The 16,814-nt window shown below is 48.9% G+C and overlaps 1 protein-coding gene across 1 annotated transcript in view; it reads left to right on the forward strand.

Annotated features, from left to right (window-relative positions):
- Positions 1–3,862: 3,862 nt before the first annotated feature.
- Positions 3,863–16,814, forward strand: part of CLCN3 (Cl-/H+ antiporter 3) — a 247,540-nt gene continuing 234,588 nt past the window's right edge. Inside the window, exons 1-2 of the mRNA XM_086963830.1 lie at positions 3,863–4,267; positions 9,749–9,848. Of these exons, the coding sequence (XP_086819956.1) occupies positions 3,863–4,267; positions 9,749–9,848 (505 nt within the window). The remainder of the gene's footprint in view (positions 4,268–9,748; positions 9,849–16,814) is intronic.

Raw genomic sequence — 16,814 nt, forward strand, 5'->3', positions numbered from 1 at the left:
GAGTGAATTGGCATAGTCCAGTCTTGACAGAATCGAAGCCTGAACGATAACCTGCCTGATAGGGGGGGGGGTCAAAAAACCCAAACAGTGGGGGGGAGCTAGAGGGCGCGCGACGAAAATTGCCACGCACTAGCGAGGCTCCGACCGGTTTGGGCGAACAACCACACATAAACCACATCCTGTACTACCACATGGAGGAATTGAACACCGCCGAGAAGAGCCGCTACAGTCCTGCACGGGATGCACTTACTCCCGTCGCTCTAGGTGATCGTGTGGCGGAGCAGCGCCGTTGAACTTGCGGCGGTTGGCAGAGGCTGGGCGCCGGATCTCTGAAACGGTCAAAAACACCAGGCGAGGCCGGGGATGATCGGGGCTAGCCGCGAAGTGCAGCAGGCGGCGGTAATAACGCAGTAGTGGCCACGGAGGCCAAAGACACTTGCGGATTGACATGGCAGCGAGCAGGACCTGATATATATGGACCCGGGCCCGAATCTCCTGTGAACTGGTGGCGAAAGGCGGTGAGAGCTGAGCTACAGTGAGAGTGAAGCAAACCCCAGGGGGCCTGGTGCGAGATTGGCGAGGAGCGGACAGCGGGAGAGGTACCCATTAGGAAGCTGCAGGGCCTACTATGTAATTGAGAATTGCCTCGGCCTTTCCCAGCATACACTTTCTCAATGGTATGGAGTCCTAGCATAAAACGCTGTTACCAGCGACGACCGCCATTTTGAGTGCCTATAAACCCGGCGGGGGAGCGACCTGCAGCCGCGCACAGGAGCCTGCTCGAGACAATATTCACAACTCCCCATTACAGCCCAGAGGGCTTACCTGAGTGGGAGATCGAAGTCCCGCAGCCAGACCTGACATTTGGGGGCACTATATCAACTCACCCCAGGCGACCGAGGGCACTGCGTGGAAAGGATGACGTAGAGCCAAGGATTGGTGTGAGGGTACCATCACAGGATAACCGAGGGGCCCTTTTATTCACGGCGGTGCAGCCAGCTTGGTGGGACGAACGCCGCTCAGAAGCGACCCCGAGCCTGGGACAAGTGTCCACTACGAGAATTTGGAAGGAGTGTGCGAAGACTATCAGGGTGACGCCGCATCCCATACCCGGCCTACTATACCGGCGGCCTGAAGTAAAAGGCGGCACCACTGTTACAGAATGGGGCGCACAGAACCCAAGCAGGCCAAGCTCCCAAAGGGGGCAACGCTCCAGCTCAGCTGAGCACAGAGATAAAAGCCCCGTGGAACACCGCGACGACGACTGGAAGGCGATACTGATGGGAATGAAGCAAAGCCTCACGTCCATAGATGCCAAAATTGACACCATGAACTCCAGAATGGACTCAGTGGTTAACAAACTCGAGCAACATGACCACAGGCTCAAGGAGGCAGAGACCAGGGTGTCTGAGTTGGAAGATGGCGCCGCAATGACGAGCGCGCATGTGCTCCAAATGGACAAATTGCTCAAAGTTATAGCGGACAAAAATGTAGATTTAGTATTGTGCTCTCTCCGCAATAACGTACGAGTCCTAGTCCTAGCAGAATCCACCAACACGGGCTGGATGGAGGACTTTATGGAAAAACTGGTTGTGGAGCTGTTTGGTAGAGAAACCTTCTCAGCCCACCTTACTGTAGAACGGGCGCATCATTCGCTCGCCGTGTGAACACCTCCGGGAGCACCTCCACGGCCAGTAATTATCCGCTTCCTAAATTATCGAGACCGAGACGCAGTGCTACAAAGGGGCCGGGAAATGAAGCATAGAAAATACAACCATGGCATTCTACCCAGACTTCACACAAGCAGTGCAGGAGGCGAGGCGCAAGTATGCCGCGGTAAAGAAGAAATTCCTGGCAGAGAACATCCAGTATGCAATGCTATACCCGGCGAAGCTTAAGATGACCCACTTAGGAAAACAGCACTTCTTCACCAACCCTCAGCAAGCTGAAGACTACCTCAGGAGGAATCGCAGGGCAGCTTCCTGAAAGGCGGAGGAACGCAGGCGATCCAGATCCCAATCGCCCACGTCTGACCCGGACTGATAGAAGGGCCGAAGCTGAAGTACGACGAGATGCCTAGACATTTGGATACCTTGGGACTAACTTCTGTTTGGTGATGTAGAAAGGTGGTACTACCTTTATTATGATCCGCCCGGACACTCTCCTCCATCCCACTAATGCTGGCCACCTTACGGAGTAGGGCTGCGGGTTGGTGGAATATCGGAGGTGGAGGGAAGGTTTATTGTGTGCTCCTAGTGTTTCCCCCCCTTTAACGGGCATACCCCCAGTTACCCCTCTAGTGAAGAGAGGGTGTTTAATAGACTCTTGGACTTGATTTGGGGGGAGGGTAGTGTACCCGGCAAGTTGGGGCGCCGGTGTGGGAGGTGGGGGAGGGAGGGGGTATGGGATGGTTTCTAGTTATAGCGATGGACAATGGACAGATTATGCAGGTACTTGAAATGAGCACAACTTGGGACAATGGCTGAAGGAGCAAATGTTGTTAAGAGACTCAGTGTTTTATCGTGGAATGTACGTGGGCTGAATGACCCTAGAAAGAAGAGGCAAGTGCTAGGTTTTATGGATAGACACTGTGTTCAGGTGGCTATGATTCAAGAAACACACTTAAGCCCGGGTAGTCAGTCCCAGTTCGCATCCCATAGATGTTTTGCCTCGTACTCCACTTACTCTAGAGGGGTTGCCATCTTAGTGAAGCGCGGAGTACACTTTGTGCAAAGGGGGATGGAAGTGGACAAGAATGGAAGGTATTGCTTACTTTGGGGGAGACTATACTCCCATGATGTAGTGGAGTGGTGTGGCTCACTGGTTAGAGGCGGCAGACCCGGAAGCAGAGGACGGCCCGGGACCAGGGTTCAATTCCCGACGCGGCAGGGTCGTGGACCAGGGTCAGCGGACTCGATAATTCTTGCCTCGGTACCTACTCTAACCAGGGATCACACTCTGCAACTCTGGGCATTAGCTTGCCTCATCTCCACAACGGCCCCCCACATACGCCGGGGATGCCTGGTTTCACCTTGGAGATACCCAGTAGAGACCATCTCACAGGGAAAGCCAGGACGGGTTCCCCAGCGGTCTATAGCGCAGAGATACCCATGTGGGGTGATTCATGCGCTTTACAAGACATCATTACATTAACTTACATTTGCCAACTATTATGGGCCCAGCGTAGACGACTCACAGGACCTCTTGAAAGTGTGGGGTAAGATCCAGACGATAGGAGCTACCTATGTGATTTGGGGTGGAGATTTTAACACTGTTATTGACCCTAGGGCTGACAGGTCACGGCCCAGTCCCATGCACTACACCAACACCCAGGGAACACTCCGAGACATAGTGGCCACTAACTGTCTCTTAGACACGTGGAGGTACAAGCACCCTACAATGCGAGAGGGCACACAACACTCCACGGTGCACGGAACCTGGGTGAGGCTGGATTACGTATTGGTGTCGGTGGGAATGGCGCACTGGACAGAGAGGGTATCCCATCTGGCACGCACTTACTCAGACCACTCGCCTGTAATGATAGAACTGCTCCCCCCAGCTCCCCAGTCTTCATACCTTCATTGGCGCCTCAATCCCCGGCACCTACAGGACCCAGTATTCCGCACGCAAGTCGAGCAAGAAATAAAAGACTTCTTTGAACGTAATGTGGACTCAGTATCTAGCTTGACGGTGGTGTGGGAAGCCTTCAAGGTAACGGTGCGGAGATGGTGCATTTCCAAAGGGGGGGTGGGGGGGTATCCTGATAGATTTGCGCAGAACCCTGCGCACCCTGGAAAAGGAACTTAAGGCCCTTGAGATAGAACTGGCGAAGGGCGGCGAGAGGTGCCCTTCTAGAGCTGCGATGCGTGCTAAAATAACAGAGTATGAAGAGGCGGCTGACAGAGAATGCAAGTTTCGAGGGAAAGCTCATAGGGCGCGCCTGTTTGGAGAAGTCGACCGACCAGGGAAAACGCTGGCGAATACTGTACGGCCCCCCAGATTTGTGAATTATACAGCGGAAATTCAGGACGAGACTGGCCAGACGCACAGGGCTTTGCCGGACCAGTTAGGCACGTTTGTACAGTATTACAAAACACTTTACACCTCTCAGAGGGGGATGCTCTTGGACTTGCCGCAGTATTTTGAAGATACAGCATTGGCATGGCTGGGGGATACCCAGCAAAAGTTCCTTGGCTTGGAACTTGAAGTCGACGAGATCACTGAGGCGATCGTGCACATGAAATCGGGGCGGGCGCCTGGGTCCGATGTACTGCCAGTGGAATTATATAAGACTTACGGGACGATACTGGCCCCCATACTAAAGGCAGTCTATTATGAGGCTCTGGAGGAAGGAATGCTACCTATGATAATGCGGGAAGCCCAAATTGTTGCGCTGCTGAAGCCAGGGAAGTCCCCGATTTCTTGCGATTCATACCGACCGCTGTCGCTCCTAAATGGCAAAACACCAAAATTCTGGCGAAGGTACTCTCAACACGCCTCAATCTCCTGATGGAGCGTTTGGTGCTGCCTGATCAGGCGGGCTTTGTTCCGAACAGGGTGACCGCGTATAATCTGAGAACCCTCCTTGCAGTGATGCAGGATATAGACCCCACTAGTGCTGCGTGGCGGTCTTTTTAGACGCCACCAAAACCTTTGATTCTGTTGAGTGGGATTACCTCATCAGCACGTTGGGGCATATGGGAATGCCGTACGCCTTCCTTAACTGGGTACGACTTTTGCATAGCAACCCATGGGCCACGGTGCTATTGAACGGAGCCAGATCAGACAGCTTCCCCATTTCACGGGGCACGAGGCAGGGATGTCCCCGGTCCTCTTCGTGCTAGCAATAGAACCTTTAGCTGGGAAGCTCAGACAACACCAGAAGCATAGGGCCCTGATATATCCTGCCAGGCATTTGTTAATTTCCCTCTATGCGGATGATATAACGCTGTACTTACACAAACCCCAAGACAATTTAAACCCAGTGCTTAGGGAAATCACGAAATTTGGTGCGATATCGGGGGTTCAAATTAATTGCGCCAAATCGGCTGTATTTCCACTGACAGACAGGACAGAACAACATCAGTTGGATTATCCACTACAGTGGGAGATGGAGGAGTTTAAATACCTGGGTATTCGCATCACCAGAAATAGGGAAGAGCTAATGTGCGCAAATTATGGTACAGCTATGGATACGTTAACGGATATTGTTTCTCGATGGCTGAAGCTGCCCCTCTCAATGGCGGGCTGCATATCTCTCATCAAAATGACGATACCGCCAAAATTTCTATATTTATTTATTAACATACCATATCACCCGGGCAGCTTCTTCTTCCATACACTGAAAACGCAACTCATTCGGCTCATATGGGGGGAGACAGGCTCGATTGAACTTGGCGACGCTGATGCTACCCTACCAGCAGAGTGGCTACGATGTCCCTAATTTTGAACAATACTATTATTGCGCACAGGCACATTTCGCAGTATACTGGCTGCATCCGCCTCCTTTTATGGCGCACTTGGCGGTAGAGGATGGATATATGGCTCCGACCCCCCATCCGGGTACTTGTTCACGCGGGTGAAAGAACGTAGCCGTGACCCATCCACGGTAGACTGTACTGCGACGGCATGGAAATGGATGGCGCGCAGATTGGATGTATTCCTGATGTACTCCCGCCGATTGGCACTGATTGGTAACCCACTGTTACAAATGACGTGCGAGGGTCTGGGTTGTTGGATGTTGAGGATACTGAAGTATGGTACATGGGGCGACCTATACATGGGGGGAGATTCCGTTCACTGGAGCAGTTCTTTGGAGAACATACACCCACTAGCATGGAGCTGTTTTTATATACCAGACTACGACAAAATATCAAAGCAGTTACTCCAGCATTTCCGACAGAACCTGACATTTTTGCACCCTTACACGCGCTGCTGCAGACCGAGACACCTACCCATGTTATCTCCCTACTATACAGACAGGTTAAGAGCGCGCCTCCCCCTGGTCCCTTGTGTGCTAGAGTAGAGAGGGACAGGGATTTAGAGACACCTCTAACTGATGAACAGTGGGAACAATGCTGCGTACAGACCAAGGAGATTACTAGCAGTAGCCAGCTGAGGCTCATTCACTTCAAATTTCTGCACCGCCTGTACCACATCCCGCCAAGCTGCACCGCTTCCACCTTAGGAAGACTGATTGTTGCGAACGATGCGTCAGGGAAGGTGCAGACTTCATACACTTAGCATGGTACTGTCCAAGAGTGGAAGCCTACTGGACGGAGGTGTTTGAAGGAATGTCTGGGATGTTGGGTGTTTAGATAGTAGCGCCCAGCTCGTGGGACTTCTTGGCTTAACCCACACAGTGCAGACAGTGCACAAGAGATTCCTTGCAATGGGAATACTGATAGCTAAGCGAGGGGTGGCATGTAAATTGGGTCGGGGGCGGGGGCGGGCACCTAAATTTAAAGATTGGATACGTGATATGTCTACCTGGCAGGAACAGCTCCACAACTACGCAGAGCTGCTCCCTATGAAATCTCGACCTAAAGACATCTGGGGGCCCCTGGTGACATACCTTCTTGCACAAGAGTCGAGAGACGAAGGGGAATTAAGGTCAGTGGGGACGGGAGTGGATGACACAACTCTTGATGAAGCGAGTTCGAGTGTAGGCGACCCGCGCTTATGGGCCGAGGGTGTGAATGGGGATAGCAGTTACGAATGGGGATCATGCTTGTCTTGAAACATGACATAGATGTACATCAGCGCATTTGCTCCTCAAAATACATGTAGGATTCACCTTGGTGAGGGACGAGAAGAAGCAAACCCAAGTAATCATAATGTATCAGAAAGTAATGTACCTGTAACGTCGCAACTGTTGGATGTGGAGGGTGGGGAGGGGGCGGGTGGGGTAATTGATGGAATGGGGATGGATACACCTATGCCGCAATACTGTGTATGATTTTTTGACTGGTACTTTAAGATAATTCTTGTGTTGTACACAATAAAGGTTTTTGAAAACTAAAAAAAAAAAAAACTGTGGTTTGAGCCCCCGCAGTAGCCCAACACAGGTCCCTGCCACCTTCTTGAGTCCGAAAACCAAGGGTGGGGTCGACTCAGACACCCAAGTTCTTTACCACCTGTTTAGGGGCAGGTGCTGGCCCCAACATGGCAGGTCACCAGTGCTCCCTCCACATCTCAGAGTCTTTCCCTACCAGCAGTACCTCAGACTTGCTGGCATTGAGCTGGAGACGGTTGGCAGTCATCCACCCCGCAATGGCCTCAAGATTACTCCGGAACTTACAAGCGTCCCGAGTGATGTCATCGGAGAGTGTGACTACCAACTGTGTATCGTCTGCATAAGATACTGCCGTAAGCCCTCTGTTCTTAGCCACCATCGCCAGCCGTTGAACATACCAGTTTAAGAGGGTAGGGCTCAAAGCTGAGCCCTGTGGCACCCCCTGTTTGGTGATATGAACTCTAGAGACAAAAGGAGGGGGGCGGCTACCTGGAAGGTCCTCTCAGAAAGAAAGTAAGCAAACCAGTCCAGTGCAGAGCCCACAATGCCCACCTCCCCTAACCGCTTCAGCAGGATCTGTTAGGAGACCGTGTCGACGCGGCACTAAGATCTAATGAGATCAGGGCCAAGTTACGACCATCGTCCAGGGCCCATCTCAGATGTTTGACACCACAAGAAAAGCAGATTTCGTGCTGTAACCAGAGCAAAAACTATTCTGAGAGGGGTCCAGAATATTATTTTCCTCCAGATACTCCGTCAAGATGGAATTTACGTAGGCCTCCGAGATCTTAGAGACCCAAGGCAGGAGGGAGATAGGACGAAAACTCTCAGGTTTGGCAGCGTCGAGATTGGTTTTTTTAACAAGTGAACCACCCTTGCATGTTTACAGGTTCTGGGGACAACAGCCGTCAAGAAAGATAGATTGATCACCTGGCTCAAAGGAGAAATGTGCACAGGTGGGAGTTTCATAAAATGGGCTGGCTTAAGAGGGTCTGTCGATGAGCCAGACTTAACTTTGCTGCATAGCACAGACAGCTCCTCTTGGGAAATAGGAGGGAAAGCTTTCAGAGTGTGCTAAATGGTAAGTCGAGGCACGGAGTCAGAACCTGGCGCATCCTGGGGGATAGATTTATAGATTTTATCCACCTTCTCTATAAAGAAGGATCCTAGAGCGTCACATTGCTCATCGGACTATATCAGGGTCGCATCAAGGGCCGTAGATGATTTAAGCTCTTTCAGTATCGAAAAGATACTTTTAGATGGATTAGCACTGCTCTTGATCTCCATCGCATAGTTGGTAGCCTGTTCCGACTGGATAGACCTATGATATTTCTTGATCGCTGACTGATAAAGCCTCTTCAGGTTTGGGTCGTAGTCCCTTCTCCATGCTCTCTCCAGCCTTTTGCACTCTTTACGCAGGGAGGTAAGCTTATGATTGTACGAGGAGCTTGATTTGGTACTTCTGTTTTTAGTTTTAGACCACTTTACAGGAATGAGAGAGTCCAGAGTGCCAAGGATCCAGTCCGACAGGGATGTATCGTCGGAATCTGAATCATCTGGAATGCAGGGCATAGTTGTGGAGAGAAGACCATGAAATTGAACGATGTTGAGTTTATGCCAGGGACGCCTGAGTGAGAGCCTCAGAGACACCCTTCTCATGGGCACAACCACAGAGAGTGTCATCGTTATAAGGTAGTGATCAGATCAGCACAACGGGAAAGGGGATGGACAGTCAGGAGAGCAAGGTTAGAAAAAACTGGGTCCACAGTCTAAACCACAAAACGGTCCCTCCAGAGAAATACATGGAGGATGTCTACAAGGGCTTAAAGCCTCCCGAATTGCAAAGAGATCCACCATAGAGTAGGTAACAGTACCTCTGGGGAAACCCTCACAGTAGGTAACGGTACCTCTGGGGAAACCATCAGCGTGTCTGGCGTCTGTTTGAACAAGTAGATCTGTAAGCCCTTCCTGCAGGATAAGCCTGTCCGGTAACTTTCACAGTTCTGTTGAGAGGGCATTCCGAAGGTTGTAGCTGACCAGCAAAGGATTGCTTTAAGGCCTGTGCCAATCTGCATTTAGGCCTAGAGTTTTCGCGTGTTAATGCACTTTGCTTCTTGAAGCGCTCACCCCGTGATATGGTAAGTTGACATGTTAAAACGGTTTGTTTTGGTGACTTGGTGCAGACACCTGGTAGTATATTTTAAAACGAATCCTCGCTTCCTAAGATAATCAGTGAAGAATGGAGTGATGCAGTTAGCCTTGGTAGGAGCTAGAGTTTAGCCGAGGAGATCAGCTGGGAATGCATTAGTGCAGGCGATTCTTGAGATGCGTAAGGCATGGGTAGCTGCTTTCAATTTATTTTCTGTAATGAGGTGTTCTTTTATGTTTAGAAAAAGTTGTTACTCATTTCTCATTTGACAAATGTATGCATGCATGAAATAGGAATGGTCTGGAGTGAAACCCAGTGTTTTTTCCACGTTGGATTATTATATTTCAAGAGACTCTGTAACCTAATGTTTAAAATGAGTTTAACTAATAACGCAAGTCTGACTGTTAGCGTTCAGGAAATATAATGATGTGCTTATTTCATCTTTTCAAAGAATAAATGATGCATTTAATGTTAAGATCCTTCTCTTGTGTAGGGTCACTATTCCTTGAGTTTAAATGTTGGCTGTGGTGTGTGTTGTTAGTAAAGCTGACTATAATCTCGTGAATGTATTCTTCTAATTCCAGATTAATAGTAAGAAAAAAGAATCCGCCTGGGAGTTAACAAAAGGTTTCTATGATGCATGGTCTGGGTGGCTGGTAGTTACACTAACTGGATTAGCATCAGGTAAGAAAATAAAGACCGTTTTTCTCTGCAGATGGAGCAATTCTGCCCTTGTTGTTATAACAGCTTTCATTTGATTTGCATAACACTTGTTTCATGAACTGAATTGCTCAAAACATAATGTGCATGCAGCCACCACTTAGCATACCTTTTGCTTTTTTACAGAAAGTATTTTTAACTTGTTTATTGAGGTGCTGTATGGAGCGTGCACCTAGCCCCTGGGGTCAGTGGAGATGTTCACACAGGAAGTCGATACGTAGAACCCCACAAGATTCTGTAACAGCCGCCGGATGGAACAAATTTCATCCTTATATGACCACCCTAAAAAGGCCAGATGGGGAATATCGTTAATGTACAGATGGAGAGCAGTCTTCTATCATGCAGGTGGCATGAGTGCCCTCATACTTTTTTAACCCATATATTCCTTTACATTTTATCTGCACATATATGGTGAGATTAGGTTTAAAGCTAGATTGAGTTTATATTGGGATATTATTCCCTGTTTGTGAAGGTGATTCTGAAGTGTGTTATAGACCATGTCATTTATTCAGTAATTAATTATTATACAGGACAAAAAAAACTCAGTATAGAACATAATTTAATTTGTTTAATTTGGTATTAATGTTTGTCTGTCCCACGTTAAGTAAATAATGTTTAATAAATCTAAACCATTCACATTATGGTACTCAAATGACATGGTCCATTGAATGAACAACTATGATAACTTCATACTAACTTAATGATTTCATAGCTTCCTAAGCCCAGTTACTTGGGCTAACTGCTTCCAGTGGGATGATGAGTAGCAGGCAGTGTGAGAGTGTAGTGTACTTGCCAAACGTATAAGACCAAAGGCTGATTGAGTTACAGCAATGCAGGCAGAGCGGGCCAGGGGTTGGGCCTGTGTCTCCCCCTGTTGAGGGGTTTGCAAGGTGCAGGTGGTGTACAAGCATGAATGACACCATCGAATGGCCACCAGGGGCATCTTTAAAGATTTGACAAATTGAATGCCTTAAATGTTCTATACTCCAAATGGGGTTTGTAATCTTGTATGCGTAGAGCAGAACAAGTAGATAGTAAAAGTACAAATATAACTTTGTAGCAGGATATAATGTGGGATATCAGGAGCACTGCTGGTTGAACATTTCCAGAACCAACAGCACACTCTTAACAATAAATGTTGGCAAGTGGTCGAGAAGGTTGTTCCCAATGCCCGTGGTGTAGACGGGTCTGCCATCTATAACATACTAGAATGCAAATGGATAGACACTATGGGCTCCATTGATTAAGGACTAAATGAATATGAAGGATGGGGAAGATTGCTAAGCACTTCCCCGAGTGGCGAATGCACATTGTATATGTTTTGGCAACATTTGCCGCTACAGCACTAATACGTGCGCCAACCAAGTGGCAAAAAGCACTCTTATTTTGAAACACAGGGCAACTGCTACTCTAAAATTTGCAAGCAAGACCAACTCACATCCACTCTTCCCTCAGCTTGAAGTATGGAGGACCGAAGCCGTAGCTGCCGCTACATATGGAGTAGAACTTTGAGGCCAAGGCAGTCTAAACAGGTTGGAAATACCTGAGAACAAATTCCTGAGAGCAGCCCTCAAATCACCCCAAAGTACTCCACTAATCTTCCAACAAGATCTAGGAAGACACTCTATTGCTTCTGTAATCCGCTTGATACAAATTCTCTATTGGTGTCCATTATGGTCTAACCCCTAAATTGGTGCACTGTAGGGATGGGTCTAAGCAATATTTTGAATAGGTCTCAGTGTGGGCCGAAAATTGAGTGGTTGACTTATGTAAAACAGTTTTTTTCTGCTAGGGGTCTACAAGAGTGTTGGCGTGGTCCAAGCACTATTACTCCCCTTGCCATAAAAAAGTGAAAGCTCGCCTATTGGGAGTATGAGGAGGCTAAATGATGTAATCTGAAACGCATTGAGCACTTGACTGAAAACTTCCTTGAGTTTAAGCCCGTTCCCAAGTTTGAGAATTATATACATGAGAGAGACCCTCCATTCACTAAAGCTCTTTCTCTAAGATTTAGATTCGGTTCACTTCCTCATGCTGTAGTCACAGTTAAATGGAAAGGTGACCAAAGAGGCTGTAAACCGTATCCTGCAAGTGGCTGGGGTGTAGAAACGTCTGATCGTCTCTTGTTCTTTTGCCCCATCTACTGCAAACAGTGGTAACATTGGATAGTTCCCTTATGCCGCTACATAGGTGTCCACCTGTATAAGATAGCCATAAGGATCTACAGAGCAGACTCATAGTTTTCTCTGTAGCTGAGTATCATTAGAGTATCTGGCCTTGTAGTAGTGGGCCTCAGCAAGGCCTACCAGTGCTAGGGTTTCTCCCTTCTCTGCACAGAGTCCTCAGACCAATAGGACGAACTTGGCACAGAAACTGGAATAGAAAAGACAGAGTTTGTTAAGCCTCATAAGATGGAACTACATTCACACAGCACCCTTCTGTAATGTATAAAGTAGTATACTGAATGGAAGGAGCTTGGTCCTTTGATACCCACCACAGGGGCTCAAATGAAGGCGGTACAAGTAAAAAAATGCTGGTTTTAGGTACATATATGGTCATACAGAAAATGCACAGTCAACAAGTGGGAGTAGCTAACAGTGGCTGTTTTTGGCAAGCACATCCTGACAGTTACATCCTAGTGGCAGCTACAAAGACAGCTGCAAGCTCAACTGAGCATGTGCGAAGCAGAAAAGGCTAAATATATCTTGTCTCTAGGCAGATTTCAGGAGCAGTTAACAGGAAAGTAGGACATAGCACATGGCGAGCACATGGTAGCACATGGAAAACAAATGGAAACCTGTGACCCAGTTCCTGAGGCGGAAGCCGGGAACTGGAGGTACTTTGACAATTTTTAAAAAACTTTATTTGTGTGGTGTCACAATCTTGCTCTTGTGCTTTTTAAAACAAATACTTCCTACCTCACGTAGCGCTCGCTCTCCCACTTCGCGCACAGCTGATGACAATAGCTGTTGGCGCCATTCTTAGCTCTATCAGCCTGCCGCCGCCATCACCACCGGCGTGCACGCTGAGTCCGCCCCCTTCTGAGGCCACGCCCCCCGACCTCGGTATAAATACCGCTGATCCAATTGCGGTTATCAGAAACCTGTGACCCAGTTCCTGAGGCGGAAGCCGGGAACTGGAGGTACTTTGACAATTTTTAAAAAAACTTTATTTGTGTGGTGTCACAATCTTGCTCTTGTGCTTTTTAAAACAAATACTTCCTACCTCACGTAGCGCTCGCTCTCCCACTTCGCGCACAGCTGATGACAATAGCTGTTGGCGCCATTCTTAGCTCTATCAGCCTGCCGCCGCCATCACCACCGGCGTGCACGCTGACTCCGCCCCCTTCTGAGGCCACGCCCCCCGACCTCGGTATAAATACCGCTGATCCAATTGCGGTTATCAGAAACCTGTGACCCAGTTCCTGAGGCGGAAGCCGGGAACTGGAGGTACTTTGACAATTTTTAAAAAAACTTTATTTGTGTGGTGTCACAATCTTGCTCTTGTGCTTTTTAAAACAAATACTTTCTACCTCACGTAGCGCTCGCTCTCCCACTTCGCGCACAGCTGATGACAATAGCTGTTGGCGCCATTCTTAGCTCTATCAGCCTGCCGCCGCCATCACCACCGGCGTGCACGCTGACTCCGCCCCTTCTGAGGCCACGCCCCCCGACCTCGGTATAAATACCGCTGATCCAATTGCGGTTATCAGAAACCTGTGACCCAGTTCCTGAGGCGGAAGCCGGGAACTGGAGGTACTTTGACAATTAAAAAAAAAACTTTATTTGTGTGGTGTCACAATCTTGCTCTTGTGCTTTTTAAAACAAATACTTCCTACCTCACGTAGCGCTCGCTCTCCCACTTCGCGCACAGCTGATGACAATAGCTGTTGGCGCCATTCTTAGCTCTATCAGCCTGCCGCCGCCATCACCACCGGCGTGCACGCTGACTCCGCCCCCTTCTGAGGCCACGCCCCGCGACCTCGGTATAAATACCGCTGATCCAATTGCGGTTATCAGAAACCTGTGACCCAGTTCCTGAGGCGGAAGCCGGGAACTGAAGGTACTTTGACAATTTTAAAAAAAACTTTATTTGTGTGGTGTCACAATCTTGCTCTTGTGCTTTTTAAAACAAATACTTCCTACCTCACGTAGCGCTCGCTCTCCCACTTCGCGCACAGCTGATGACAATAGCTGTTGGCGCCATTCTTAGCTCTATCAGCCTGCCGCCGCCATCACCACCGGCGTGCACGCTGACTCCGCCCCCTTCTGAGGCCACACCCCCCTCTGTCTCCCATAAATGTGCCTGCACAGGACGCGCAGCGGACGAGCGCAGCGGGAGCGCCTAAGGCAAGCCCGTCTGCGCCCGTCCGCGCACGACCGGGCACAGGGCCAGACTCTATGCCGGAACCTACCACCACTAGGAGACTTTACACCCGGCGAGACCTCCTCAGCCTCAGACCTTCGAAAAACACCACCTGTCATGCCATACATGACCCAAACGTCCCCTTCACTAGCTGGAACATCTGCAAACCTGGAAACCTACTCCTTCCCAGGATGGCCGTTCCACTCCCTGGACTTAAACTAGCGACACTCAACTGTAGATCGCTCCCCAAGCACGCCCTCCTCATAAACCACCTAATTGTCGAACACGATCTGGATATACTCTTCTTAACCGAAACTTGGATCACCGGTCATTCTAACTCCGACATAGTCTCGGCCCTTCCCCCGGGCTTTCTCATCATGTCCCAACCCCGCCCTCTAGGTCGAGGTGGTGGTATAGCCATCATCTACCGAGACCACTTCACCTGCCGATCTACTGAGATCCAGAGCATGGAGTCGGAGAGCTGTTTGTTCACTCTGACGCTCTCGGCAACCTACTCCCTGTCAGGCCTTCTGGTCTACAGACCCCCTGGACATTTCGGCCCCTTCTCTGCCGCCTTATTAGAATCCGTTTCATCCCTGGCCCACTTAACATCCAACTTCCTGATTACAGGCGACCTCAACATCCATTTCAATGATCTTACAGACACAGGGTCGTCTGACTTAATCAGTGAACTCGGCGCCCTCGGCCTCACCCTGACTAACTCAGGAGCCACGCATGTGAAAGGACATCTGCTCGACCCGGTATTCTCGAACATTCCCTCCCTCCAGTTCACCAATTCCCTCCCCCTCCCGTGGACGGACCACTTATCCAGTATTAGGGGTGTCTTTCATAGATTCACATGCCTGAATCATTCCCCGTCGTCGAGACGGGAGCCTCCGGTAAATAAAAAAGTAATGTCCATAGACATACATAGAGAGAAAAGGGTCCAAGGGTCTCCCCTTAGTAGCCTTTCCTTGTCCTTATGTAAAAAGGACCAAACTGACATAGTCAGCCAATCAGCTCCGACCTCCCTCTAGAACCTTCCTGGGAGGAGCCTCAGTCCCTCAGATTTTCTACCGCACGTTGTGCTAGGGAGTCTCCAGCCTGAGCTCTCCTCAGGATTATTACTAAAAATCATCAAACTCTCTTGGAAGTTTCTCTGAAACAAAAAACTCTTCAAGGACTTCATCAACACACTACCCCTGAAGTAAGTGTGTGTTTATACTGCCTTTGTCATGTCTGACTTGGGGAAGAAAGCCCTGTTCAGGGCCTGCTCTTCCTGCAGTAAGAAAAGGATTCATGTGGATGACAAACACGACCTGTGCCTGTATTGCCTTTACCCGGATCACAATTCGGAAAAATGCGCAATCTGTCGGTCTTTTCCCAGAAAGACCGTGAGAGACAGAGAAGGTCGCCTTCTGATCTGGCTGGACAGGCTTAAGAACAGGGACAATCCAGAGTCCTAGGAAGTTGTGAGTGTGATCTCCACGTAAGATTGAATTTGTTTGCCAGGATTAATATCCGTTTTTTCAGCTCTTGATATGAAGGACAAAAATCTTTCTGTTTGTAGAAAAATTACTTTATTTTAATTCATACGATGAGGACAGCCGACACGTGTTTCGCCCCCTCTTGGCGATTTGCGCCGGGGCTTTCTCAAGGCTAGATGAGTTAATTCACGTCGAAAATTCCTGTTACAGAAGTATGTGCGTTATCCGTGATATAAAATTACAATTCTTCAGTGATAAAACATTTCTTTTTAGGCTAATGCCTACAGTCCCAAGGTCCTCCCAGCATGGCGAATCCTCGTTCGTGTCCTTCGGAAGGACACGAACGAGGATTCGCCATGCTGGGAGGACCTTGGGACTGTAGGCATTAGCCTAAAAAGAAATGTTTTATCACTGAAGAATTGTAATTTTATATCACGGATAACGCACATACTTCTGTAACAGGAATTTTCGACGTGAATTAACTCATCTAGCCTTGAGAAAGCCCCGGCGCAAATCGCCAAGAGGGGGCGAAACACGTGTCGGCTGTCCTCATCGTATGAATTAAAATAAAGTAATTTTTCTACAAACAGAAAGATTTTTGTCCTTCATATCAAGAGCTGAAAAAACGGATATTAATCCTGGCAAACAAATTCAATCTTACGTGGAGATCACACTCACAACTTCCTAAAACTGTTTCCTTAACCCTGAAGCCCAAGAGGTCCAGAGCTTCGAGTGTGTCTCCATCCGCTAACTAATCACACTTATTCAAGTGTTGTCTAAAGCCTTGAAATCCTTGGACCTTTGCTACCTCATCCACAATCCAGAGTCCTCTGTGAGCAGCGTTTCCAGAACTTCTGCTGTCTCGAGCAAGAGGCCAAGGGACGCTTCCCCGGGCCACTCAGACACTCCTCCTGCGAAGACTCACAAAAAGTCTTCTGAGGCGAGAACGGCGTCATCCTCAGTGTCGGCGAAGGAAGATAAAACCTTCAAAATGCCTGCTCCGTCCTCCAGACAAAGCCAGAGGACTACCTCAGTAAAAACCACGGTGTCTACCACATCGGCATCGTCGCCCTCAGCT

Source organism: Lissotriton vulgaris, chromosome 3_1 (assembly GCF_964263255.1).
Source record: "Lissotriton vulgaris chromosome 3_1, aLisVul1.2, whole genome shotgun sequence".
Classification (NCBI taxonomy): domain Eukaryota; kingdom Metazoa; phylum Chordata; class Amphibia; order Caudata; family Salamandridae; genus Lissotriton; species Lissotriton vulgaris.